Source organism: Myripristis murdjan, chromosome 2 (genome assembly GCF_902150065.1).
Source record: "Myripristis murdjan chromosome 2, fMyrMur1.1, whole genome shotgun sequence".
NCBI classification, from domain to species: domain Eukaryota; kingdom Metazoa; phylum Chordata; class Actinopteri; order Holocentriformes; family Holocentridae; genus Myripristis; species Myripristis murdjan.
The window spans coordinates 20690698-20715697 of record NC_043981.1 but is presented as its reverse complement, the minus strand read 5'-3'; the positions used below and the strand labels follow the sequence as shown (position 1 = coordinate 20715697).

The following is a 25000-nucleotide window of genomic DNA, read 5'->3' as shown; positions in this document are numbered from 1 at the left end:
TGTGTGTGTGTGTGTGTGTGTGTGTGTGTGTGTGTGTGTGAGCAGCGGGCCTCTTTGCGGCGGGGCTGAACCTGACGGAGGACGCCGGCCTCGTGTTGCTCCACCCGGGTCTGAACATGAGGAAGCTGACGCTGAAGTCTCTCTCTGTGCTGCTGCGCTGGGCGAGCGAGCAGCGGGCGGGGCCTCAGGGGGGCGGAGTCAACATCCTCTGCTGCGACTTCGTGGGCCTCAGCCGCTTCTGCTCGCTCGTGATTGGCCTCAACTACAAGGAGGGGGGCGGAGCTGGTTCAATAGGGGCGGAGTCAGAACCCGGACCTGTGGCTGCTGAAAGATGATTATTATTGAACAGATGAAAATATTAAACAAAAATAAAGACAAGAGAATTTTGTAAAAAAAAAAAAAAAAAAAAAAAAAAAAAAAAAATACAAGAAACAAATTTCTGGAAAAATGTCCCCAAAAATATATCAAGTAATGTCTTTCACTTTTTCAAAATTATTGTGATTATATGTTTAATACCGCAAGAAAACATAAGGCATAAAATGAACCAAAAAAAAAAAAAAGAAATTCAAAGAAAATGGCCAAATATTTAAAAACCATTGAAAATAAAGAAAACGCCTCAGGGGGTTCAAAATAAAATTTATTCTTTCTTATTTTTAATATTTGGGATAAAAATGCACAAACAGGACCATGATGCATCAGTCAACCGTGTAACCCAGCAACGGATGTCCGTCACCACGGCAACAGGCATCAGGACGCGAGGAGGACGAGTTACATCCAGTTCATTGAGTTTCAGTGTTTTTGATATGACTTCAGCACTGTTTACATGTTGCTGTGTGTGTGTGTGTGTGTGTGTGTGCCACTCCATGTCATTTCACCACGTTTTCAGGACGTCCCACGCACTTTTGGGTCTCAAAAAATTCTGAAAAATTCACCAGTTGTTCCTTATTTATCCAACAGGCACACTGTAAAATGTTAGTTTGCTCAGATGGATCCTTTTTGAGATACGGACAGTTTAGTGAGGGGAGTATGTGTCGATTTTGGTGCGTCCTTATTTTTCCTCCATTTTCAGGTGTCAGTATCTCAGGAACTACACCACATAGGAAACTGAGATTTGGTACGATAACACACCTCCACCTGCTCTCTCAGAATATACAAACACATCTGTCATACATCATAACTGGTAGGCAGGCCAGCCCCTCAAAAATGGAAAAAAAAATCACACAGGTTTTGTGGTCGACCATGTTTGGGCCTTCAGAAAACAGCTTTGTTTTTGCCCCAGCTTCTTGATTTTCTCAGAGCTTTGAGATCCACACATGGACTGTTCAAAGCTTTAATGCTTAGTCAGATATATGCATCGCTTTCTGGACGGCAGCTCCTCCAAATCCAAAAAAAAGTTTTCATGTCACATTTTTATTGGCCCATAACTGCATGTGGGAAAGTCTTAAAAAATCTGATCTCTGTTTTAATTTAAAGTTCAAAGTTTGCTCTTTCTTGGGATGTAAAACATTTTTTTCTTTTTTTCTGAATTGACATGGAATGACCTGTGTGTGTGTGTGTGTGTGTGTGTGTGTGTGTGTGTGTGTGTGTGTTATAGATGCTACAGTGTTTCATTGATTAAAAATGTGCTTTTTTACTCCGAAGCCACAGTTTGTTTGTTTGTTTGTTTGTTTGTTTGTTTGTTTTTGCTGAAAGTAGATCCGGTTCAGTGGATTTACCTTCCAGATTCTCCAGGTATCACCGGCTCTACTTTCTCATTCAAAGTCTTTTATTTTGAAAATGCGTGACCTCGCCGGTGTGATAACCTGACGCTGAGCTTGAAAGGCTCGTCCTCCACAGTGCATGCTGGGTAATGTAGTGTTTCACCCAGCTCAGCGAATAACAACAAACTGCTCGTTTCTATTTCATTTTCGGTTATGAGTCAGCGTAACGCTTGTAATGTTGCCGTGATGACACCAGTTAGGCCACGCCCACTTCACCACAGGCCACGCCCATCGCCACAGGCCACGCCCTCTTCTGTTACTGCTGTTCATTGTTAGTATTACAGTGATTACTCTGACCAGAGATATGAGCTGTGCTGAGTTTCTGCCGACCAAACCGGCGGCAGATTTTCATATTTACAGAGCATCTGAAGGGACGTGAACGCACCATCACAGCACTTTATCTGTTTGTTTGTTTGTTTGTTTGTTTGTTTTTTCCAGCTCTTGTTAGTTTAAATGTCGTCTGATAAAACTGGACCTGCTGTACTAATCTACTGCTCTGATTTAGTCTACTCTGTTCTATTCTATTCTGTTATGATCTATTCTATTCTACTCTATTCTGCTCTGTTTTGATCTATTCTATTCTGTTCTGTGCTTTTTGCTGTAAACAGGAAAGTCTTTTCATGTCAGGAAAACAAACCAGTTTCCAGAGTTCTGAGCAGAGAGGGGGGAGGTTTCCCTTCCAGATGACTTCACCTTTCAAACATGAGAGAGAGAGAGAGAGAGAGAGGGAGAGTGTGTGTGAGAGAGAGAGAGAGAGTGTGTGTGTGTGTGTGTGTGTGTGTGTGTGTGTGTGTGAGAGAGAGAGAGATTTGTTTTTCCTTGTGGAGCAAAAAGGATCTCTCTCTCTCTTTCCCTTTCTTTCTCTTTCAGGGACACACACACACACACACACACACACACACACACAGACACACACAAGCCTGAGTTCATGATCCTCTCACTAAAGCACACAAACACTCCTGCCCGGTCGTCATGGAGACAGGCTCCTCCTCTCTGGGTGTGGGAGAAGATTCCCAGCTTCAGGCTGAAAGCTGCAGCAGGAGGAGGGAGGAGGGGGGAGGGGGGAGGAGGGGGGGGCAGTGTGTATGGGTGTGGACTTTTCCAAAGTCAGAGAAGGAAAGTTTTCACACACACACACATACAGGGAGAGAGAGAGAGGCAGAGCGAGCACAGACGGACTGCAGAGGAAAAAGAGGGAGGGGAGTGAGTGTTTTTTGGGCTGTGTGCGCTGGCAGGGTGTGTGTTCGGTGTGTGTTCAGTGTGTGTTCGCTGTGTTGGCAGTGTGTGTGTGAGCTAACAGTGTGTGATGTGTGAGGATCCCGTCCAGGCCGACAGAAGCATGGTGAGCAGCGACAGCCATCAGAGCCAGGAGCTGCTGGTGCCCCCCCAGCCCCAGCCGGCCGGCCCGGGGCCCGAGGAGGTCCCGCAGCCGGCCTCCCCCTCCTCCCCCACCGCCGCCCCGGGCAGCTTCGACCTCGAGAAGATGAGCAAGGGCCCCGTGAACGCCATCACGGTGCTGACGCTGCTGGACAAGCTGGTGAACATGCTGGACACGGTGCAGGACAACCAGCACAAGATGGAGGTGAGGCAGGAAGCCCGGGACGGGACGGGACGGGACGGGACGGGACGGGACGGGACGGGACGGGACGGGACGGACGGGACGGGGGGTGGGAGGGGGGTAAAAACTTGAGTTAGGACGTGTGCATCTGTTAGAGCCTCTGTGTGTTTCTTTCTGAAGCTCAACACTTTGACACAGCTGCAGGTTGTCACAAGTCAGATATCTTCCTCTAACTCCTGTGAAGGAGCTTTGTAGTCCAGAGTGTCAGGAAGCAGAAGGAAAACTTTCACTAAGCCCCTTTCCTCGACTGAGACCAGATGTTGGACACCCTTTCCACCTCTGGACGTCCAGTGGTTCAGTTCCTGTGGGTAGCATTTCCTGTTAGCTTAGCATAATGGCTTGATTTCTATGGGAGCCGTTAGCCTGGCTCTGTCAAAGTGAAACATCAACCTTCCAGCAGCCCTGCAGCGTCTCAATCCCACAGCGGCTCCTGTGGACCTGAAGCACACAGGGGGAGGGGGAGGGGGAGGGTTAGGTAAAGGGTCAGGGTTAGGGTTTGGGTTAGGGTTGGGGTCAGGGTCAGGGTCAGGGTGGTGTCAGGAGAGGTTAGGCTGATTATTCCTTTAATCACCATCAAGGTCTGTTAGAACGTGCTGTTTACATTTTTTAATGTCCTATCTGAATTATGACAAACAGATTAAGATTAAAACAGATTAAAACATCATTCTGTTAATAAACCATGTCTGTTGAATTAAATTACAGTGAAACTGAATGTGTTCCCTGTTTTGCTGAGAAGCCCCTGGGGGCCCCTAACGGACCCCTGAGGGATCCCACTCTGAAAGCCTGTGTGTTAGAACACGCTGCATGTCCCTGAGAGGAGGTGTGTGTTGGTGTGTCAGTGGTGTGTTAGGACAGGACGGCCTCCGGCTCTGTAGTGCAGCGATGTCATTAATAATGAGGTCACATGACCCGGCGCGGCGTGTGGCAGCTGATATCTCCACACTGAGCCGTAAACAAGTCGGTTATCTTTTATAAATTCTGATGAAAGGAGTTTTGTCGTCCGGTGAGTTTGGAATGTGGTTGAACACCTTCAGGATTTGTTACAACACGCTGTGTGTGTGTTTGTTTGCTGCTTGTCACACACACACACACACACACACACACACACACACACACACACACACACACACACACTGATCTGATCTGATCTGTGTTTGTCAGTTATCTGTTGGATCGGGGCTCCGTGGAGTTTTGTAGTCCACTGCTCTAATTCATAATGAGGGTTAAGCCCCGCAGACATGCTGTGTGTGTGTGTGTGTGTGTGTGTGTGTGTGTTTCCATGGAGACTGAAGTGCTGGAAAGTGCTGTGTGCTGTGCTGTGTGTTGTGTCGTCCAGTGGAAAGTCAGTAATGAGGTTATTTTGCTGTGGAGCCGCAGCAGGAAGACGTCCCGTGTCCTGCTGCTGGTTATCTGTCCTCCCAGACGCCGGTCAGCTGACGGGTCACACGGCGCACGCAGTGTATGAGTTATGATGTCATAATGTCAAACTGCTTATAATCATAAAAGGCATTGTAGCCGTTTAGGTTATTGTTTCATAACAGTAATGTGCTTTATGATGTCATAGAGTGACTGTACATACATGATGTTAAAACAACACACACGTCATGACATCACAGTGTCTTATAACAGTTTTTATAACATGGTCAGAGCAGGTGGAGATGGAGGGCGTGGTCAGGGGCTGACCTCTGATTGGTTGTTGGTCACAGGTGCGTCAGGTGGAGATGGAGGGCGTGGTCAGGGGCTGACGTGTGATTGGTTGTTGGTCACAGGTGCATCAGGTGGAGATGGAGGGCGTGGTCAGGGGGCTGACGTGTGATTGGTTGTTGGTCACAGGTGCGGCAGGTGGAGATGGAGGGCGTGGTCAGGGGCTGACGTGTGATTGGTTGTTGGTCACAGGTGCGGCAGGTGGAGATGGAGGGCGTGGTCAGGGGGATCCAGGCGGACATGACGAAGCTGTCCAAGAGCCACAGCCACACGGCGAACACCGTCAGCAAACTGCTGGACAAGAGCCGCAAGGTGTCTGTCACCATGAAGGAGGTGAGACCTATCGCACATCACTTCACCTGTCGCACATCACATTACCTGTCACACATCACATTACCTGTCTCTCTCTCTCTCCACAGTTCCACAAAAATAATCTCAGCCCTTTGAAACCTGAGCAGATTCATGCTGTTTCTTTCAAAAACATCAAGAACACGCAGGAAAAACAATGAGCAAACAAACAAACAAACAAACAAACAAACAAACAAACAAACAAACCTAGAAAATTACAGGGATGGACAAAATAATGGAAACGGCAGATAAAAAGAGTTTTGACTATGAAAGGAAATGAATTCTGTCAGTGCAGTCAGCTGTGTGTGTGTGTGTGTGTGTGTGTGTGTGTGTGTGTGTGTGAGAACAATAATGAAACTTTAATGGAAGGAAATTGTCCAGCCCTGAGGCCAGACTGAGGACTGAAGGGAGGCCGGACTGTTTCCGTTATTTTGTCCCTCCACTGTGCTTCCAGGAACATTTTCATATTTTCCCAGAATGACTGCAGTTTGAATTAAATTCCAGTCAGACAGGAGGTTCATCTCGTGTGTGTGTGTGTGTGTGTGTGTGTGTGTGCCAGGTGCGGGACAAGATGGAGCGGCAGGGCGTCCAGGTGAGGAAGTTGGAGGCGAATCACAACCACCTGCTGAACCGGAACAACTTCAAAGTGCTCATCTTCCAGGTCAGTGTGTGTGTGTGTGTGTGTGTGTGTGTGTGTGTGTGAGTGTGTGTGTGTGTGTGTGTGTGTGTGTGTGTGAGAGAGAGATAACAGTGTAAAAAGTGGGTGGGAGCCTAAAGGTCAAATGTCATTTAGAGCCTTAATGTGAAATAGTGCAGCTTTGTCATTTGCCTGAGCGCTCAGAGTTCTTCTCCTCCTCTTCCTCCTCCTCCTCCTCCTCCTCCTCCTTCTTCTCCTCCTCCTCCTCCTCCTCCTCCTTCTTCTCCTCCTCCTCCTTCTTCTTCTTCTCCTTCTTCTTCTTCTTCATTTTGTTGGGATTTTTTTGGTAATACTCTTGTTCATTTATTTATTTAGACACATTATTGGGGTAATGTCATATCACTTGTAACTTAATTAATTATAAATTAATTTGTATTTATTGGAATTAATTTTCTTTTTTTTCCTTTTGTAAATGTTTTTCTCCTAAAATGTATTTGTATTTTTTTCGGTAATTTTTTTGGATCATTTTCTTTGAAAGTCATTTGCTGAGGTTTTAAAGGGTTAAATGACTTTTTCTGCAGTTTTTCCTCTGCTCTCTATTTTACACTGACCTTTCTGTGACCTGTCTCTCTCTCTGCCTGTCTCTCTCTCCGGCTGATATGGGGGGGCAGGGTCTCAGTCCTTATTTGGTCGTGTGTCTGCTGCAGGAAGTCGACTGGAAAAACTGAGGAGACACACATTTGTTTCTTATTGTCCCATGGCGTGTGTGTGTGTGTGTGTGTGTGTGTGAGTGAGTACGGGGGGCGGAGTGCTGCCTCCATTGGCCAGGGACACTTCTGATTGGTTGTGCTGTGGTTTGGTTGCCGTGGTTACGGCCTGTTTGTTCTCTGTCTCTCAGTTGAGTTCAGGTCAGATCTAAAAATGAACTTTATTGACAAGAAGTGAAGAGACAGAGCAGAGCGTGACGACACACCTGTGTGTGTGTGTGTGTGTGTGTGTGTGTGTGTGTGTGTGTGTGTGTGTGTGTGTGTGTGTGTGTGTGTGGTGAATGATTGATAAGTAGCTGTCAACATCTGTTCCTACCTGACAGGCTGTTCCAGTGGCTGTCAAACACACACACACACACACACACACACACACACATACACACACACACACACACAGCTAGCTGTTGGGAAGTCAAGCTGCATTGTTTTCACAGAGGAACGCTAACAATGGTGGCTTTTATTTTGATAGAGCTGTGTTTCCTAGCCCCTACAAAGTATGCAGTGTAGTATGCAGTATGCTTGTGTATGCATACTATTGGGACACACATTTCTCTGTCAGGTTATGTTCATGTGTTCATGTAAAGAGTTCCACGCAGGCCGTGTTCGTATGTGGGCGTGGCCTGTGCACGCAACTCAGTCAGTGCCACGTAACGTCCGCTGTGCAAAGGATTGTGGGTCAGAATGGCCAGAGCAGCCTGCTGACATGCAGACTGTGAGATGTGAGCGGGTGTGTTAGAGAGAGATCATCTTTACTGTCATCGCACAAAACAATGAACTCCTGCTGGAGCATGCAGCAGCTGGCAGGCCCATAAACATAAACATAAACAAAAACATAAACATAAACATAAACATAAACATAAACATAAACAAAGAGACATATTTACAACAGAGCTCGATAACAAAGATATGAGATATAGATATGAAAACTTGGGGAAAAAAAACAAACGTCTGAGTCCTAAAGTGTCATTAGTGCTGTGTGTGTGTGTGTGTGTATGTGTGTGTGTGTTGGCGGGGGAGGGGGGGCGGGGGGGTGGAGTTTAGTAGAATCACAGCTCTACTGTAGAAGCTGTGTTTTAAGGAGTAGAACATCCTGGTAATCTCGGCATACTGCACCTGACACACTGTGTACTGGCACATACTCATTGTTTTTCTTGCATACTAAGTAGTATACTAGTATGCTAGTATGCTAGTATGGGTATTGGAACGCAGGGCTCGAGTCTCTGCTCACCTGTCAGCTGGTTGGTTCAAGCCCCTCCCACCTGAGCCTCAGCCCCTCCTCCAAGCCCCTCCCACAGCAGCTACGCTAAGTTTGTGTGTGTGTGTGTGTGTGTGTGTGTGTGTGTTGGGGTGGGGGGTGGGGGCGGGGCTTTGTCTTTGCATGTAGTTTGGCTCCGCCCACCTGTGGAAAATGATGATTTGTCAGAAGTTTTAACGTCACACACACACAAACCATTTACATTAATGTGTGTGTGTGTGTGTGTGTGTGTGTACATGTGTGTGTGTGTGTGTGTGTGTGTGTGTGTGTGTGTGTGTGTGTGTGTGAGCATTCAGAGTGAATTCTGGATTTTCTCACTGACGTTAAACATTCCTATCCTCCCAAAATACCCAGCATTCCACAGCATGACTGTGTGTGTGTGTGTGTGTGTTTTGGGGAGGGGCACCTCCTTCATTCCTCTTCCCCCCTCACCCTGTGGAAACTCTGAGCTGCTGTGTGAGGAATATTATCATGTTGTAGCTGAGACACACACACACACACACACACACACACACACACTGGCTGAGAGCCAAGGTGGACACTCAGTCATGGGATGATAAGGATAGCAGTGTGTGTGTGTGTGTGTGTGTGTGTGTGTGTGTGTGTGTGTATGTGAATGTGTGTGTGTGTGTGTGTGTGTGTGTGTGTGTGTGTGTGTGCAACATTCTGCAGTAGAGTGCTAAACCATTTGTCTCCTCTCTTGTCTCCTTGCCTCCTCTCCTTGCCTCCTTTCTGTCTCTCCTTGCCTTCTCTCCTTGCCTCCTTGCCTCCTCTCCTTGCCTCCTTTCCATCTCTCCTTGCCTCCTCTCCTTGTCTCTTCACCTCCTTGCCTCGTCCCCTTGACTCCTCTCCTTGTCTCTTCACCTCCTTGCCTTGTCTCCTTGCTTCCTTGACTCCTTGCCTTGTCTCCTTGTTTCCTTGCCTCCTCTCCTTGCCGCCTTGTTTCCTTGCCTCCTTTCCTCGTCTCCTTGTCTCCTTACCTCCTCTCCTTGTCTCTTCACCTCCTTGCCTTGTCTCCTTGCTTCCTTGTCTCCTCTCCTTGTCTCCTTGTCTCCTTACCTCCTCTCCTCGTCTCTTCACCTCCTTGCCTTGTCTCCTTGCTTCCTTGACTCCTTGCCTTGTCTCCTTGTTTCCTTGCCTCCTCTCCTTGCCGCCTTGTTTCCTTGCCTCCTCTCCTCGTCTCCTTGTCTCCTTACCTCCTCTCCTTGTCTCTTCACCTCCTTGCCTTGTCTCCTTGCCTCATTGCCTCGTCTCCTTGTCTCCTTACCTGCTCTCCTTGTCTCTTCACCTCCTCTCCTCATCTCCTTGTTTCCTTGCCTCCTCTCCTCGTCTCCTTGTTTCCTTGCCTCCTCAGGAGGAGAATGAGATTCCCTCCAGTGTGTTCGTGAAGGATCCTCCTCCGTTCCCTCGTGACGAGCTGCAGGAAGGAGGCGAGGAGTCGGCTCCCGGCGTCGTCGACGGCGACCGCTCCCAGGAGGGGGGGCTCCACACCATTGACCTATCATCTGACGAGGACGTGGGCCTGGAGGCGGAGCTAGAGGACGAGGAGGTGGGGCTCCACGACCTGGAGAACATGGAGAAGTCCAGAGCCGAGAAGCTCAAGCGCTCCAGCCTGAAGAAGGTAAAGTACCACAAGTACTACTACAAATACTACTACAAGAAACACACACAAATACTACCACTCCAACTACTGTTACAAATACTACTGCAGTAAATACTACTACAACAACTAGTACTGCATATGGACACGTTAGGAGAGTTCTGGGCAGATCTGATACTGCAGATGTACTTCAGCTAATACTGCATTGGACTGTTCTTTGGAAATGAATGGACATGTACCTTTATTAGTACAACCTGCTGGCTGTGTGCAGACAGACAGGAGGACAGACAGGTAACTGTCTCACTGTCTGCAGGTGGACAGCCTGAAGAAAGCGTTCTCCAGACAGAACATCGAGAAGAAGATGACCAAGATCGGAACCAAGATCGTTTCTGCAGAGCAGAGAGAGAAGATCAAGCAGAAGACCTCCAGCCTCAAGGTGTCACCTCTGACCTTCAGCATCAGGAAGGTACACACACACACACACACTCACACACACACACACACACACACACACACACACACACACACACACACACACACACTCACCCTGCTAGCTGTGCTCCTGCTGTGTTGCTGCCCCAGCAGCATCACTGCTTTAACTGCTTATGTTTCTTAATGTTTAGAAAATACAGAAGTCACCATCTGTGTGTGTGTGTGTGTGTGTGTGTGTGTGTGTGTGTGTGTGTGTGTGTGTGTGTGTGTGTGTGCAGCCCCGCAGCAGCTCGGCCTCACAGCTCAGCCCGGAGGCTCCCTCAGGGGACTCTCCTGCAGCTGAAGCCCACATCCAGCTCTCCCCGCTGGGCAGCGGCGAGCACGAGCTGTCCTTCCCCGAGGTGCACGCCCAGCTGGCCCCCGCCGAGCCACGGGAGGGGGAGGAGCACGGGGAGAGGGAGGAGCAGGAGGAGGTGCAGCAGGAGGAGGTGCAGTTTGAGGAGGTGCAGCATGAGGAGGTGCAGTTTGAGGAGGTGCAGCAGAGGGAGAAGGAGGAGGAGAAGGAGAAGGAGAAGGAGGAGGAGGAGGAGGTGGTGGCGGGCGGAGAGGTGGATCTGTCGGCTCTGTCTGAGGGAATCAGCGAGTCGTTCGCTCTGTCGGCCACACTGCCTCACCAGGAGAGAGAGGAGAGAGAGGAAGAGCTGTCCTAAACACACACACACACACACACACACACACACACACAGCAGGGCTCAGCTGATATGGGACCATATTCACATGTGAACCTCCAAAGTGCTCAGAGTTTTATTCTCATCAGGCTGGAGAGTCTGATGAGCCTGATCAATACATCAGCCTGATCAATACATCAGCCTGATCAATACATCAGCCTGATCAGTACATCAGCCTGATCAATACATCAGCCTGATCAGTACATCAGCCTGATCAATACATCAGCCTGATCAGTACATCAGCCTGATCAATACATCAGCCTGATCAATACATCAGCCTGATCAGTACATCAGCCTGATCAATACATCAGCCTGATCAATACATCAGCCTGATCAGTACATCAGCCTGATCAATACATCAGCCTGATCAGTACATCAGCCTGATCAATACATCAGCCTGATCAATACAGCCTGATCAGTACATCAGCCTGATCAATACATCAGCCTGATCAGTACATCAGCCTGATCAATACATCAGCCTGATCAATACATCAGCCTGATCAGTACATCAGCCTGATCAATACATCAGCCTGATCAGTACATCAGCCTGATCAATACATCAGCCTGATCAGTACATCAGCCTGATCAATACATCAGCTGAACCCAGCTGCATACACACTTATAGCCTTAAAGCCTTAAAGCATTTTATTATTTTATTATGAGCCTTCACCTGCCCAGCACCCCCCCCCCCCCCCCCCCCCCCCCCCCCACACACACACACACACACACACACACACACACACACACACTGCTGTGTCTTCTTGTAATAACAGATGTATAAAATCTAGAGGAAATGTTACTTTACTGCAGTGATACTACAACTCCCAGCATGCACTGCGGCTACACACACATCGTAACCTCCAGGCTTTGTCACAGCCCTGTGTCTGTGTGTGTGTGTCTGTGTGTGTGTGTGTGTGTGTGTGTGTGTGTGTGAGAGAGAGAGTGTGTGTGTGTGTATGCTAATCAGATGATATGATGCTAACCTGCTAACTAGCCTGCTGCTAACCTGATCTAAAGATTTTAGCTTTTAGCTTGTTGCTAACCTGCTGAGTTTTTATCCACAGAGAGCTGTCAGCAAGCTGCAGCCGCACTGCAGAGTACACACTGAGCAGTACGCACTGCAGAGTACACACTGAGCAGTACACACTGCAGAGTACACACTGAGCAGTACACACTGCAGAGTACACACTGAGCAGTACGCACTGAGCAGTACACACTGAGCAGTACACACTGCAGAGTACACACTGAGCAGTACACACTGCAGAGTACACACTGAGCAGTACGCACTGCAGAGTACACACTGAGCAGTACGCACTGCAGAGTACACACTGAGCAGTACACACTGCAGAGTACACACTGAGCAGTACGCACTGAGCAGTACACACTGCAGAGTACACACTGAGCAGTACACACTGCAGAGTACACACTGAGCAGTACGCACTGCAGAGTACACACTGAGCAGTACGCACTGCAGAGTACACACTGAGCAGTACACACTGCAGAGTACACACTGAGCAGTACGCACTGAGCAGTACACACTGAGCAGTACGCACTGAGCAGTACACACTGCAGAGTACACACTGAGCAGTACACACTGCAGAGTGCACACTGAGCAGTACACACTGCAGAGTACACACTGAGCAGTACACACTGCAGAGTACACACTGAGCAGTACACACTGCAGAGTACACACTGAGCAGTACACACTGCAGAGTGCACACTGAGCAGTACACACTGCAGAGTGCACACTGAGCAGTACACACTGCAGAGTGCACACTGAGCAGTACGCACTGAGCAGTACGCACTGAGCAGTACACAGTGTGTACTCTCATGTAGCTCCTGTCTGGTCAGTGTGAACTCTGTCCTGAATTCAGATCACAGTCATCAGCCAATCACAGGTGTCCGTTTACTGGACAGCTGTGGTTGCCATGGTTACAGAGTCCCGGTGTTGCACGGTCACCTGCGTCACGTCCACAGAATACAGAAACATTAAATCATCCTAAAATAATCCCATCAGGCCGTCTCGTTTCAGTGTTTCTGTTTGAATGTGAGCGACCAACCAGGAGGCGGCTGTTAGCCATGTGATCATATGATCATGTGACCATGTCACCATGTGACATGTGACCCTGGACATGACGCGTGTGCGGCTGCGTGCGACACTCTGACCCGCTTGCTCTCTGATTCTCTGCCTTTTTATTTTAAATGTAACAAATCAAACTTTTCTGCTTCTGGTGCCAAAGAGGATTTTGTTTCCAAGCCATTTCTCCAGGCGCAGGCGGACTGACGGGTCCCGCTGGGAGCTCAGAGCGGCTGGACTGGGATGAGGGTGAGAGTGGGAGGTGATGGTGGTTGAACTGGGAGAGCTGTCATGTCATGTTGATGGAAGCGCCTGTCGACTCAGCAGAACTGAACCAATAAAGATGAGATGAACAGCAGCCGAGTGTCTGAGTGCTGACATGTGAACGCATCACGCCCATGTTGTTTTCTGTTCAAAACTCTTCCTCCGCCACACAAAATAGTCCCTGGGGAAACGAGTCGTTTAAACACTGCAGTAAAATAAAATAAAATAAAAATAAATAAATAAATAAATAAATAAAAAAAGGTGCTGAATGTTTTTCTATAGAAACTCAGTGGCATGGCTGCTGTGGAAAACACCTTCCACAGACACACTTATTAATATTTAGATAGCTTCCATTTCCTGATGTTTACAAAACAAACAAATCACCATTTCTCTCTATCTGTCTATCTGTCTCTCTCTCTCTCTCTCTCTCCCTCTCTCTCTGTCTGTCTGTCTGTCTCTCTCTCTGTCTGTCTCTCTGTCTGTCTCTCTGTCTCTGGCAACCAAATGACCCATGATAATCTTAAACAGATTTTGATTAAAATATTCTAATAAAGTGCTTTAGAGACGTGAGGCTGAAGAGCGACGCTAAGAGGAGCTCAGATAAAGCTCATGTTATTGATTAGCAGCTTTATGCTAAATGTTTTTTTATTGAAATGATGTGCGGGTTCTTTCTGTTGTTTTATTAACTTTATAGATTCACAGGTGAGACACGCCGTGACACCAACGCGTTCACGCTGTTGAATTAAAACATTTCTGAGGGAAATGACAGCGTCCTGGGACGTGGGGAGCGTCCCGCCTCAGGAGCCCAGTGCAGTGTGACATCACGCCGGGTGGGTGTGGTCACGCTGCTGTTATTTTAGTGAGAAATTATGAGCCTGGGAAACTTCCTGTGCAGTGCTGGAGTTTACGTGGCGACACTGAAGGCAACACGCAGGCTATTTCCTGTAACCTGGAGACGGAGGACGAGCAAACTCTCAGGTTCAGACGCCAAGAAGAGCACCTGTCGGCTTCAGGCCTGGGTCCCCCCGTCCCGCAGGGCGAGGTGTGGGCAGTCACCTGTCTCTCTCTCTCCCTGTCTGTCTCTCTCTCTCTCTCTCTCTCTCTCTCTCTCTCTCTCTCTCTCTCTCTCTCTCTCTCCCTGTCTGTCTCCCTGCCACCTGCTGGCCAGCCTCCTCAGCACACCTGGCACACCTGTCAGTCATCAGGTGTGTCCCTGTCGCTGCAGCAGCTGTCCGGTCTGCAGGTTCTTCAGCGTGACGCCAGAGGAACCGTCTTTGGTTCCTCAAAGAACCTTCCAGCCTTTGTTGCTCAGATGTTTCTGTGTCTCCTGGCTGAGCGGGACGTCCCGGCTGGAGGCAGGCAGCTCTGCTCGGGGTCGGGGTCGGGGCTCATGGCGGGCCTGTGGCGCCCCCTGCTGGCCGCGAGGCGTCACTGATCTGCTGCAGACAACAACAGAGTCCTCCTGTCTTCTTCTTCTGTGGTTTTATCTGCTCATGCCTGTGACACACTGATTCCCTCATTCCCCTCACACTGTGTGTGTGTGTGTGTGTGTGTGTGTGTGTGTGTGTGTGTGTGTGTGTGACCTCTGACCCCTGCTGGTACGGTGGGCTGAGTGGGCTGCTCTCCTCCACAGCCAATAGAAACACTGTGGGGGCGGGGCCTGAGACAGTCTAACCAATAGGAGTGGGCTGGGCCAGGGCCGGGGACTGTTAACCAATAGGGAGCTGTTGGGGGCGGGGCTTATGATCATCACACTACATTCAAAGTCTCAAAGGCTCTTTCCCCACACACACTCACACACTCTCACCCCTCTCTCTCTCTCTCTCTCTCTCTCTCACACACTCACACACTCTCACCCTCTCTCTCTCTCTCTCTCTCTCACACACTCACACACTCTCTCTCTCTCTCTCTCTCACACACACACTCACACACTCTCTCTCTCTCTCTCTCACACACACACACACTGCACTGTCCATCCACAGCACTTCAGTCCACTCAGTACTCTGTAGTACTACTTGTAGTATTTCTTGTAGTATTTCTTTGTCCCAGGTGCTGCAGGTGTGATGGAGGCCCCGCCCCTCTCCGTGGTGGCGGTGCTCAGTCTGCTGGCCTGCGGCGCTCAGGCGGCCGCCGCCGTCCTGCTGGCTCGCTGGTTTGGGGGGCGGAGCTCGGCGACGGACAGGTGGACGCTGGCGTGGCTCTTCTATGACGTCATCGTGCACGTCACACTGGTAGGACCGCAGGGGGCGGGGCCATGTGACACACACACACACACACACACACACGGGGTCAGACAAGCTCAACAGGTGTGTGTGTGTGTGTGTGTGTGTGTGTGTGTGTGTGTGTGTGCGTGTGTGTGTGTGTGCAGGAGGGTCCGTTTGTCTACCTGTCGCTGGTCGGGACGGTGGCCACATCAGAGGGAGCGCTGGCAGAGCTTTGTGAGTCTGAACACACACACACACACACACACACACACACACACACACACACACCTGTCATCATGACAGAGTGTGTGTATTATATTGTTTGGTATTATGTCATATTATATTCTGTTATAATGATTATGGATTCTCTTTCTGCCTGTCTCTCCCTGTCTGTGGCTGTCTGCCTGTCTCTCCCTGTCTCTCTCTCCCTGTCTGTGGCTGTCTGTCTCTCTCTCCCTGTCTGTCTCTCCCTGTCTGTCTCTCTCTCTCCCTGTCTGTCTCTCTGTCCCTGCCTGTCTGTGTCTCCCTGTCTGTCTGTCTGTCCCTGTCTGTCTCTCTCTCTCTCTGTCTGTATGTCTCTCTGTCCCTGTCTGTCTCTCTGTCCCTGTCTGTCTCTCAGGGAGGGAGTACGGGCAGGCAGACAGGCGCTGGCTGGTGTCTGACCCGTCTGTTGTGTCTGTTGAGCTCCTGACTGTCGTCCTCGACTCGTCTCTCGCTCTGCTGCTGATCCACGCCATCCTGCACCACAAGTACTACAGGTACTGCAGTACTGCATGTACTACTACAGCTGCTGCCAGTGCTGCATGTACTACTACAGCTGTTGCCAGTGCTGCATGTACTACTACAGCTGCTGCCAGTGCTGCATGTATTACTACAGGTACTGCAGTACTGCATGTACTACTACAGCTGCTGCCAGTGCTGCATGTATTACTACAGGTACTGCAGTACTGCATGTACTACTACAGCTACTGCCAGTGCTGCATGTACTACTACAGGTACTGCCAGTGCTGCATGTACTACTTCAAGTACTGCCAGTACTACATGTACTACTACGGGTACTGCCAGTACTACATGTATTACTACGGGTACTCCCAGTACTACAAGTACTACTACATGTACTGCCAGTACTACATGTACTACTACAGGTACTGCAACTACTACATGTACTACTACAGGTACTGCCAGTACTACAGGTACTACTACAGGTACTGTGAGTACTAAAAGTACTACTACAGGGTACTGCCAGTACTACATGTACTACTACAGGTACTGCGAGTACTAAAAGTACTACTACAGGGTACTGCCAGTACTACATGTACTACTACAGGTACTGCGAGTACTAAAAGTACTACTACAGGGTACTGCCAGTACTACAGGTACTACTACAGGTACTGCGAGTACTAAAAGTACTACTACAGGTACTGCCAGTACTACAGGTACTACTACAGGTACTGCGAGTACTAAAAGTACTACTACAGGTACTGCAAGTACTACAGGTACTACTACAGGTACTGCGAGTACTAAAAGTACTACTACAGGTACTGCCAGTACTACATGTACTACTACAGGTCCTGCCAGTACTACATGTACTACTACAGGTCCTGCCAGTACTACATGTACTACTACAGGTACTACCATCTAAACCTACTAACAGTGACAGTCAGTCTGCAGATCAGTGTGTTTCTATGTTGTCTGTTTCTACACTGACCGTCTGTGTGTGTGTGTGTGTGTGTGTGTGTGTGTGTGTGTGTGTGTGTGTCTCAGGCACTTTGTGCAGATCAGCCTGTGTGTGTGTGAGCTGTACGGCGGCTGGATGACCTTCTGTCCCGAGTGGCTGACGGGCTGCCCCAACCTGAACACGTCGTCCCGGCTGCACCTGTGGGTCTACCTCGTCTTCTTCAACGGCGTCTGGGTGCTGCTGCCCGCCCTGCTGCTGGGACAGTCCTGGGCCGCCCTGCGACGCCTGCACCAGCTGCAGGACGTCCCAGGCCGGAAACACAGATAAACACACGCCAGCGGGACGTCCCGTGCAGGAAACACAGCTCAACACACGCCAGCGGGACGTCCCGTGCAGGAAACACAGCTAAACACACGCCAGCGGGACGTCCCGTGCAGGAAACACAGCTCAACACACGCCAGCGGGACGTCCCGTGCAGGAAACACAGCTCAACACACAGCAGCGGGACGTCCCGTGCAGGAAACACAGCTGAACACACGCCAGCGGGACGTCCCGTGCAGGAAACACAGCTCAACACACAGCAGCGGGACGTCCCGTGCAGGAAACACAGCTCAACACACGCCAGCGGGACGTCCCGTGCAGGAAACACAGCTCAACACACGCCAGCGGGACGTCCCGTGCAGGAAACACAGCTCAACACACAGCAGCGGGACGTCCCGTGCAGGAAACACAGCTGAACACACGCCAGCGGGACGTCCCGTGCAGGAAACACAGCTAAACACACGCCAGCGGGACGTCCCGTGCAGGAAACACAGCTAAACACACGCCAGCGGGACGTCCCGTGCAGGAAACACAGCTAGTCCATGTGTCTGTTACGCTGCAGGTTAATGAGAGTGCAGTAAAGGATTTTAAATGTGTTGTTGTTTTGCTGTTTTTATTGTTTCTGTTTCTGTGTTTTTACTTTTTGTTTCTCTAATAAGTGAAGATGTTTGAGTCGTCGATCAGGAGATCTGACATCCTGCTAAAAATAAAGCTTCACTAAATCAATAAATCAATCAATCAGTAAATAAAGAAGAGTCCATTTGTACAAGGTTTTGTTTTGTCGGTGAGGCCAGAGGAGCCTAATCAATCAGGCTGATCATCCTGTCAGCTGATCAGGAAGATCAGCCCAGTGATTGGTCCTTCACCAGCTGAGTGAGTGACATCACAGATCAGTTAAAGAACCACTCAGAGTTCTGTTCATATGTTCTACATGATTTATTGTTTAACTTCATATCAAAGAAACTCTGGCGACAGCGGTGACGTCATGTGACCTGCCGCTGTGACGGCGTCAGCATGACATCATGTTGTCATGTCGATAAAGCTGGGTCAGCGGTGGCGGCGGCGGCGGCGGCGGCGGCGGCGGCGGCGGCGTGGGACTCAGTTCTTCCTGATGAGCTTGGCGACGGACAGGAAGGCCTGCTGCAGGCCCAGCCCCTTCAGCGCGCTGCACGCCTGGATCTGCCACGCCCGGTCCCGCAGGCTGGGCAGCTCCAGGTGCCGGGACACCTGAGGAGGACGAGGAGCACATGAAGAACTGTTTACCAAAACGGTCTATGGAGAACTTTTTAAAAAAAATATTTCTTGAAAGAAGCATTTCTGTTTGTTTGTTTGTTTTCAGTCTTTAAAGAACCGTGGCTCCACGTGGCATCACATGGCTCTCCTGTAGCACCATGAAGAGCCGTGCTCCAGCTGGATCCTTTATCTTCCTTTAGAAAAGCAGAGTTCACTGCTGTGTCCCTGCAGCCTGGCGGGACGTCCCACCTCTCTGATGGTCATGGAGTTGGGCAGGTCCTTCTTGTTGGCCAGAACCATCAGAGGAACGCCCCGCAGGTTCCCGTCCGCCAGAACCCTCTTCAGCGCCCTGTGGGCCTCGGGCATGCGGGCGGCGTCGCTGCTGTCCACCACGAAGACCAGGGCCTTACAGCCCTCCAGGTAGAACCTGACACACACACACACACACACACACACACACACACACACACACACACACACCACATGTTCAAACAGCAGAACCCACAGCCTCCTGCTGCTCTCGGGGCTCCAGTGCAGCTCTGACGTCCAAAACAAAAATATATTTACAATATAATTACAAGACACACACACACACACACACACACACACACACACCTCCAGTTGGACCTCATGGTCTTCTGTCCTCCGACGTCCCACAGAGTCAGAGACGTCTTCTTGTCCAGAGTCAGCGTTCCCACGTTGAAGCCCACGGTGGGAGACGTGTCCATGATCTGCACATCACGCCAACATCACGTCACGCTACACGCCTTAAACACGTATGTGAACTGGAGGAGGGGGAGGAGGGGGAGACGCTGGGAGGAAGGGGAGGAAGAGGAAGAGGAGGAGAAGGAAGAGGAGGAGAAGGAAGAGGAAGAGGAAGAGGAGGAGAAGGAAGGGGAGGAGGAGGAATGGGGCGTGCAGGTGCGCCTCACCTGTCCCGTCAGCAGCCGGGCCAGCAGGGTGGACTTCCCGGAAGAGTCCAGGCCCATCAGGATGACCTGCAGGAGACACACAGCAAGCTGATTGGTTCACCTGAGGAGGGAGGCGGGCCTTCATCACCTGAGGAGGAGGAGGAGCTTCGTGAGGTTTGTTCACCTGAGGAGTCGGGTGGGCGGAGCTCCTGGGCAGACTCTGACCCATGGTTCCGCCTCTCTGTTTGTTTGTTTGTTTGTTTGTCCTCTTCTTCTGTGGTTTGTGTTCAGTCACAGCTTCATCACAAACGCCTCCTCTTCCTCCGCCAGCCAGCCAATCAGAGAGAGAGATACAGGTAACACACAGACAGGTAAACACACAGACAGGTAAAGAGACACAGAGACAGGTAAATGAACAGACAGGCAGGCAGCAGTGATACCTTGTGTGTGCATGTGTGTGTGTAACTGAGCAGAAACTCACCTGGTGACATCACAGCCTCAGGTGTGCCCTGCGCCTCTCGGCCAATCACAGGCGGCGCTGTGGGTCATGTGACTGCAGAGCAGGTCCGACGGCATTTTTCTGGCCGGTTTCGTCTCTTTCTTCATCATAATAAACCTCACAGCCGTCACATGACCTCGCCGCGTCCAATCAGAGGCCAGCAGAGATTCCAGCAGCAACCAGGTGAGATTTCTCTGTCAGCAAACACAAAACACGAGACAACAGTTAAAATCAATAAATCAATAAATCACAACAAGCACAGGGAACTGCATGTTCAAGAAATTACTGGAACATTAATAAAAAGAAATAGCAAAAAATACTAGAAAATTACCCCAAAATGGAAAAAAAAGTTAAATAAATAAATAAATGCAACAAGACAATTTTGTAAAATTATTAAAATTATTTAAGCATAAGTGAAATTAAAAGAAATATGAAAGAAAATAAGACAATAAAAATATATACATTATAAATTTGGAAGAAAAATATGTGTATTAACCCTACAGTAATGTTACACACGCCGGTACAGCAGGTGGCGGTATACACCTGAGAGAGAATTAGGCGAAGAAGAAGAAATTGGTTTTTTTTAAAGTAAATCTTTATTTCAAGTCATGAACAAACAATGAAGACAAACAGATGAATCATTTAGACACGAAAACATAAAGCAGTGCAAAGGAAACAGCAAAACCAAACAGACATAACACAAAAAGAAAGATGAATAATAATAAAAAAAAAAATGAAATAAAAAACCTGAGTGTTTGTCAGTAAACTCACCGAAAGACTCTGAAAATATCGCTCACATTCATTGATTTGCTTTTTCATCTTGTGAGGAGGAAACTCCTTTTCCTTCGTAAAGACAAAGAACTGAGTTTTAATTTACATTTCTGAATATTAAAGTAAATTAATATGTAAACAACGCACCATCACTCTGTTACTATAAACACAGCAACCAAATATGTTTCTGCACACACAGGCAATATGGAAAATGTTTCTATAAGAGTACAGTCTGAGGAGCAGGAGCAGGAGGAGGAGGAGAGAAGAGGAAGAAGAGGAGGAGGAGGAGGAGGAGGTGAGAAGAAGAAGAAGAAGAAGCAGAAGGAGGTGGAGGAGGAGGAGAGAAGGAGAAGAGGAAGAAGAGGAGGAGGAGGGGGAGGAGAAGAAGAAGAAGAAGCAGAAGGAGGAGGTGAGAAGAAGAAGAAGCAGAAGAAGGAGGAGGAGGAGAAGAAAAAGAAGCAGAAGGAGGAGAAGAAAAAGAAGCAGAAGAGAAGAAGAAGAAGAAGAAGAAGAAGAAGAAGAAGGAGGAGGAGAGGAGGTGAGCAGGAGGAGAAGAAAAAAGAAGCAGAAGAAGAAGGAGGAGGAGGTGAGAAGTAGGAGGAGAACAAGAAGTAGAAGGAGGAGGAGGAGGAGGAGGAGAAGAAGAAGAAGAAGATGAGGTGAGCAGAAGGAGGAGAAGAAAAGAAGAAGAAGAAGCAGGAGGAGGAGGAGGAGGAGGAGGAGGGGGAGGAGGAGGCGGGAGACTTGACACACTGGGCGTGCGTGTCGCTCCTCCTCAGCCTGTGATTGGCTGACTCCTGCCGCGGGAGGCAGGGGGCGGGGCCTGCAGGTCCGGCATGTTCCTGGAAGACGCTGCGGGGGGAGGAGTCTGGAGTCGCGGCGGCCCTCCTCCTGGATAAAAGGCTCGCTCCTCCTCGAGTCGCTCCTTCTCCCTCCGTCCTGCACGAGGCCTCCTGTTCCCTCCTCCTCCTGCTACTCCTGCTGCTCCTCCGCTCCGCGTCAACATGGGCTTCGGCGACCTGAAGACTCCGTCCGGCCTCAAGGTGCTCAACGACTTCCTGTCGAGCCGCAGCTACATCGAGGGGTGAGCGGGGCTCTGCCACTGCCAGGGAGAGCCGCCATGCCGGCTCAGCGAGCGGACACAGCGCACAGGAGGCGCCATCTTGGCTCCGCGCGGTGCTAACTGGCTAGCAGCGTTAGCAGAGACAGAAGAGGCTGGCGCCGTTAGCCGTTAGCTGTTAGCCGTTAGCATGCCGCTAGCTAACAGCGCGCGGAGGAAGTGAAGAGTTAAAGGAGCTAAAGAACCCAAGAGAACCGGAACCGGCGCTAACAGAACCCAGCTAAGCTAGCCGTGCTAACAGCTAAGCTAGCCGTGCTAACAGCTGCGTGGTGTTGACGTGTCACCTGTAAATATAACGCTAAGCTACCTGAGATGCACCTCCACAGCACGTGCACTTAAAGTGACCTGAAGTTCATGTGGACAGAAGCCTGTTAGCCTGTTAGCCTGTTAGCCTGTTAGCATGAGGTTCAGAAGCTCTCATTGATCCCTGAGGGGAAGTGAGCCTCACCAGCTGTTGTAGGAAATATAGAAATGTGTGCATTAGAAACTGACCCAGGATCAAATCAGACTGTTAAATTACATTGTCAGGATCAGATTGTAATTTCATGGGTCAGATTATAATCTGGTGGTGTTTCCTCTGCAGGTTCGTCCCGTCGCAGGCGGACGTGGCGGTGTTCGAGGCGATCTCCTCGCCCCCCGCGGCTGACCTGTGCCACGCCCTGCGCTGGTTCAACCACATCAAGTCCTACCAGAAGGAGAAGAACAGGTGTGTGTGTGTGTGTGTGTGTGTGTGTGTGTGTGGTGTCTCTCATGATGATCTTCATCACCATCTTTCGGCTGAGACCATGATGATGATTTTTAATCTGATGGAGACACACACACACAAAGCTGCAGCCTCATCCCGTCTCCTCCTCTTCCTCATCCCGTCTCCTCCTCTTCCTCATCCCCTCTGCTCCTCTTCCTCATCCCGTCTCCTCTTCCTCATCCCGTCTCCTCTTCCTCATCCCGTCTCCTCCTCTTCCTCAGTCTTCCAGGAGTGAAGAAGCCTCTGGGTCAGTACGGTCCGTCAGGCGTCGCCGACAGCACGTCTGGCTCCGCCCCCGCCGCCGCCCCTAAGGACGACGAAGACGATGACATCGATCTGTTCGGCTCCGAGGATGAGGAGGTGAGCCGCCTCCGGTTTCCATGGCAACTGCAGCCCATAATGACCCTGTGCTTACTGTGTTTAATGTGAAATGCACCTTTAATTCTTAAACAATCGCCGGAAAGGCTCGTGATGCGTTCAGTGGCAGCTGGGAAAGTTCAACTTCATAACCTGTCTGTCTCCCACCTGTCTGTCTTTCTCAGGAGAGCGCAGAAGCTGCTCGGCTGAAGGAGGAGCGTCTGGCTGAATATCACGCCAAGAAAGCAAAGAGTACGTGCGCACACACACACTCACACACACACACTCTGTTTGCTGCTCTCTGATTGGTTGCCGGCTCTCATGATGATCCAATCACCATCTTTCGGCTGATCATGTGATGGACTCTTTTTTTTACCTGAGCGAGTTGCTGTGCTCCTCGCGGGGAGCCCTGCTTGCTGTTTGTGTGGTTTCCATGGTAACCGGCCCCGCCCCTCCCCACAGAGCCGGCGGTGATCGCCAAGTCGTCGATCCTGCTGGACGTGAAGCCGTGGGACGACGAGACGGACATGACCAAGCTGGAGGAGTGTGTCCGCAGCATCCAGCTGGACGGCCTGCTGTGGGGCCAGTGTGAGTACCACCGCAGAGTACTGCAGTACCAACACATACTACTGCAGTACCAACACATACTACTGCAGTACCACACAGTACCAACACATACTACTGCAGTACTGCTGTAATGTACTGCGTGTGGCTGGAACCACTTCACTGTCTGTTGAACTGACCTTGAATTTAAAAAAACACCTAAATGGAAAACAGAGTGAAACACTTAAAAAATATATACGTATAGGTGTTAACTCACACACTCACACACACACACACACACACACACACACATAGATGTGTTGAGTCGATGATGATCTCATTCACCATCTTTCGGCTGAAGCTGTGATGGACACCATCTGATCTGAGGACAGTTCACTCCCAAACCTCAAACACAACATGAGAAAATGTGCGTCGGGTGACTGAAGGCTAATTTTGTCCCTCCTGTGTTCCTGTAGCCAAACTGGTGCCTGTGGGCTACGGCATCAAGAAGCTGCAGATCGGCTGCGTGGTCGAGGACGACAAGGTAACAGCTGACCTGGAGTCAGATTACTGAGCTCCGCTTTCACGGTGCTGTAAATCAGCAGGTTGTGCTGTAAATCAGCAGGTTGTGCTGTAACAAGTTGTTTTTTCCCCTCAGGTGGGAACAGACATCCTGGAGGAGAAAATCACCGCCTTCGACGACTACGTTCAGTCCATGGATGTGGCTGCCTTCAACAAGATCTAAACACACACACACACACACACTTGAGTCAATAAAAGCACTTGGGGAAAGCAGCGTCTGTCTGGTTCTTTCCGTCCTGCAGCTCTGGTTTGGGTTTTGGTTTTGGTTGTGAGACGTGAAGGAGGCAGAAACCTGAGCAGGTGTGCTGTCAAACCACCTGAGACACAACATCCACAAAGTCACCAGGGACCCGTTTCTGTTTACTGGCTGGTTTTCAGGTCATTTTCAGGTGAGTTGCTTGTTGGGGCTTCAGAGGCTTAAATGTCTGTGACACAACTGACATCCATCCAGGTGACAAAGGGTTAATGAATTTATGATATTAAATACTTAAATATCAAATTTAACTTTGAGTTTTATTTTACTTAAAGGAAAATGTGATGAGGCTAAATCAGTGTAGTTGTTTGTAGTTGTCTTGGTATTTCTGGACTTGGACTTCTGGCTGCTCAGACTGTCGAGTGCAGCTGCCAGTCGTGTTTCTGTTTACATTAAATCAACTAGAAATCATAACTAAACCTTTGCAGACACTTTAAAGTGGAGGTCAGAAGTTAAAGGGAAGAAAAAAAGTTTGAATTATGTGGAAAAAGCTGAAACTCCACAGAGGCTGGAGGTGAAATCAGCTGAGGACGAAGTGCACCTGAACGCCACACTGGGTCCTAAAATCATCTGGGTACACCTGAGATTTTATA

The 25000-nt window shown here is 49.6% G+C and overlaps 5 protein-coding genes and 1 non-coding gene across 6 annotated transcripts in view; 5 read left to right on the top strand and 1 right to left on the bottom strand.

The window, feature by feature from the left end:
• The window catches only part of LOC115370804 (PI-PLC X domain-containing protein 1-like), a 4432-nt gene extending 3862 nt beyond the window's left edge, over window positions 1-570 (top strand). The window contains exon 7 of the mRNA XM_030067981.1: window positions 46-570. Coding sequence (XP_029923841.1) covers window positions 46-335 — 290 coding nt within the window. The 3' untranslated portion in view covers window positions 336-570. The remainder of the gene's footprint in view (window positions 1-45) is intronic.
• A 2322-nt stretch (window positions 571-2892) lies between these two features.
• On the top strand, window positions 2893-13378 carry cavin2b (caveolae associated protein 2b). The gene is made up of 6 exons (XM_030067947.1): window positions 2893-3342; window positions 5275-5415; window positions 5990-6091; window positions 9444-9710; window positions 10003-10155; window positions 10400-13378. The coding sequence occupies exons 1-6, from the start codon at window positions 3067-3069 to the stop codon at window positions 10829-10831; spliced, it is 1371 nt and encodes a 456-aa protein (XP_029923807.1). The 5' UTR covers window positions 2893-3066; the 3' UTR covers window positions 10832-13378.
• A 1769-nt stretch (window positions 13379-15147) lies between these two features.
• ebpl (EBP like) lies at window positions 15148-17455 on the top strand. Its single transcript, XM_030068054.1, has 4 exons — window positions 15148-15421; window positions 15559-15628; window positions 16014-16152; window positions 17159-17455. The coding sequence occupies exons 1-4, from the start codon at window positions 15254-15256 to the stop codon at window positions 17397-17399; spliced, it is 618 nt and encodes a 205-aa protein (XP_029923914.1). The 5' UTR covers window positions 15148-15253; the 3' UTR covers window positions 17400-17455.
• Window positions 17456-18350: 895 nt separating this feature from the next.
• arl11 (ADP-ribosylation factor-like 11) lies at window positions 18351-19872 on the bottom strand. The gene is made up of 5 exons (XM_030068092.1): window positions 19722-19872; window positions 19559-19624; window positions 19242-19357; window positions 18876-19053; window positions 18351-18620 (listed from the first exon to the last, which is right to left on the bottom strand). The coding sequence occupies exons 1-5, from the start codon at window positions 19764-19766 to the stop codon at window positions 18492-18494; spliced, it is 534 nt and encodes a 177-aa protein (XP_029923952.1). The 5' UTR covers window positions 19767-19872; the 3' UTR covers window positions 18351-18491.
• Window positions 19873-21723: 1851 nt separating this feature from the next.
• Window positions 21724-24365, top strand: eef1b2 (eukaryotic translation elongation factor 1 beta 2). The gene is made up of 7 exons (XM_030067987.1): window positions 21724-21891; window positions 22511-22633; window positions 22894-23032; window positions 23215-23281; window positions 23492-23617; window positions 24049-24116; window positions 24231-24365. The coding sequence occupies exons 1-7, from the start codon at window positions 21812-21814 to the stop codon at window positions 24315-24317; spliced, it is 690 nt and encodes a 229-aa protein (XP_029923847.1). The 5' UTR covers window positions 21724-21811; the 3' UTR covers window positions 24318-24365.
• LOC115376049 (small nucleolar RNA SNORD51) lies at window positions 23343-23417 on the top strand. Its single transcript, XR_003929767.1, has one exon. It is a non-coding gene; the product is annotated as a small nucleolar RNA SNORD51 (small nucleolar RNA).
• Window positions 24366-25000: the final 635 nt, after the last annotated feature.

Excerpts from the sequence above, each read along its gene's own strand:
- ebpl (XM_030068054.1), top strand. The coding sequence starts at position 15,254 with ATGGAGGCCCCGCCCCTCTCCGTGGTGGCGGTGCTCAGTCTGCTGGCC. Across the intron at positions 15,422-15,558 it reads TCATCGTGCACGTCACACTG|GAGGGTCCGTTTGTCTACCT; the intron begins GTAGGACCGCAG and ends GTGTGTGTGCAG. Across the intron at positions 15,629-16,013 it reads GGGAGCGCTGGCAGAGCTTT|GGAGGGAGTACGGGCAGGCA; the intron begins GTGAGTCTGAAC and ends TCTGTCTCTCAG.
- cavin2b (XM_030067947.1), top strand. The coding sequence starts at position 3,067 with ATGTGTGAGGATCCCGTCCAGGCCGACAGAAGCATGGTGAGCAGCGAC. Across the intron at positions 9,711-10,002 it reads AGCGCTCCAGCCTGAAGAAG|GTGGACAGCCTGAAGAAAGC; the intron begins GTAAAGTACCAC and ends CACTGTCTGCAG. Across the intron at positions 10,156-10,399 it reads TGACCTTCAGCATCAGGAAG|CCCCGCAGCAGCTCGGCCTC; the intron begins GTACACACACAC and ends GTGTGTGTGCAG.
- arl11 (XM_030068092.1), bottom strand. The coding sequence starts at position 19,766 with ATGGGTCAGAGTCTGCCCAGGAGCTCCGCCCACCCGACTCCTCAG. Across the intron at positions 19,054-19,241 it reads ACCATGAGGTCCAACTGGAG|GTTCTACCTGGAGGGCTGTA; the intron begins GTGTGTGTGTGT and ends TGTGTGTGTCAG. Across the intron at positions 18,621-18,875 it reads ACTCCATGACCATCAGAGAG|GTGTCCCGGCACCTGGAGCT; the intron begins GTGGGACGTCCC and ends CGTCCTCCTCAG.
- eef1b2 (XM_030067987.1), top strand. The coding sequence starts at position 21,812 with ATGGGCTTCGGCGACCTGAAGACTCCGTCCGGCCTCAAGGTGCTCAAC. Across the intron at positions 21,892-22,510 it reads AGCCGCAGCTACATCGAGGG|GTTCGTCCCGTCGCAGGCGG; the intron begins GTGAGCGGGGCT and ends TTTCCTCTGCAG. Across the intron at positions 23,618-24,048 it reads CGGCCTGCTGTGGGGCCAGT|CCAAACTGGTGCCTGTGGGC; the intron begins GTGAGTACCACC and ends GTGTTCCTGTAG.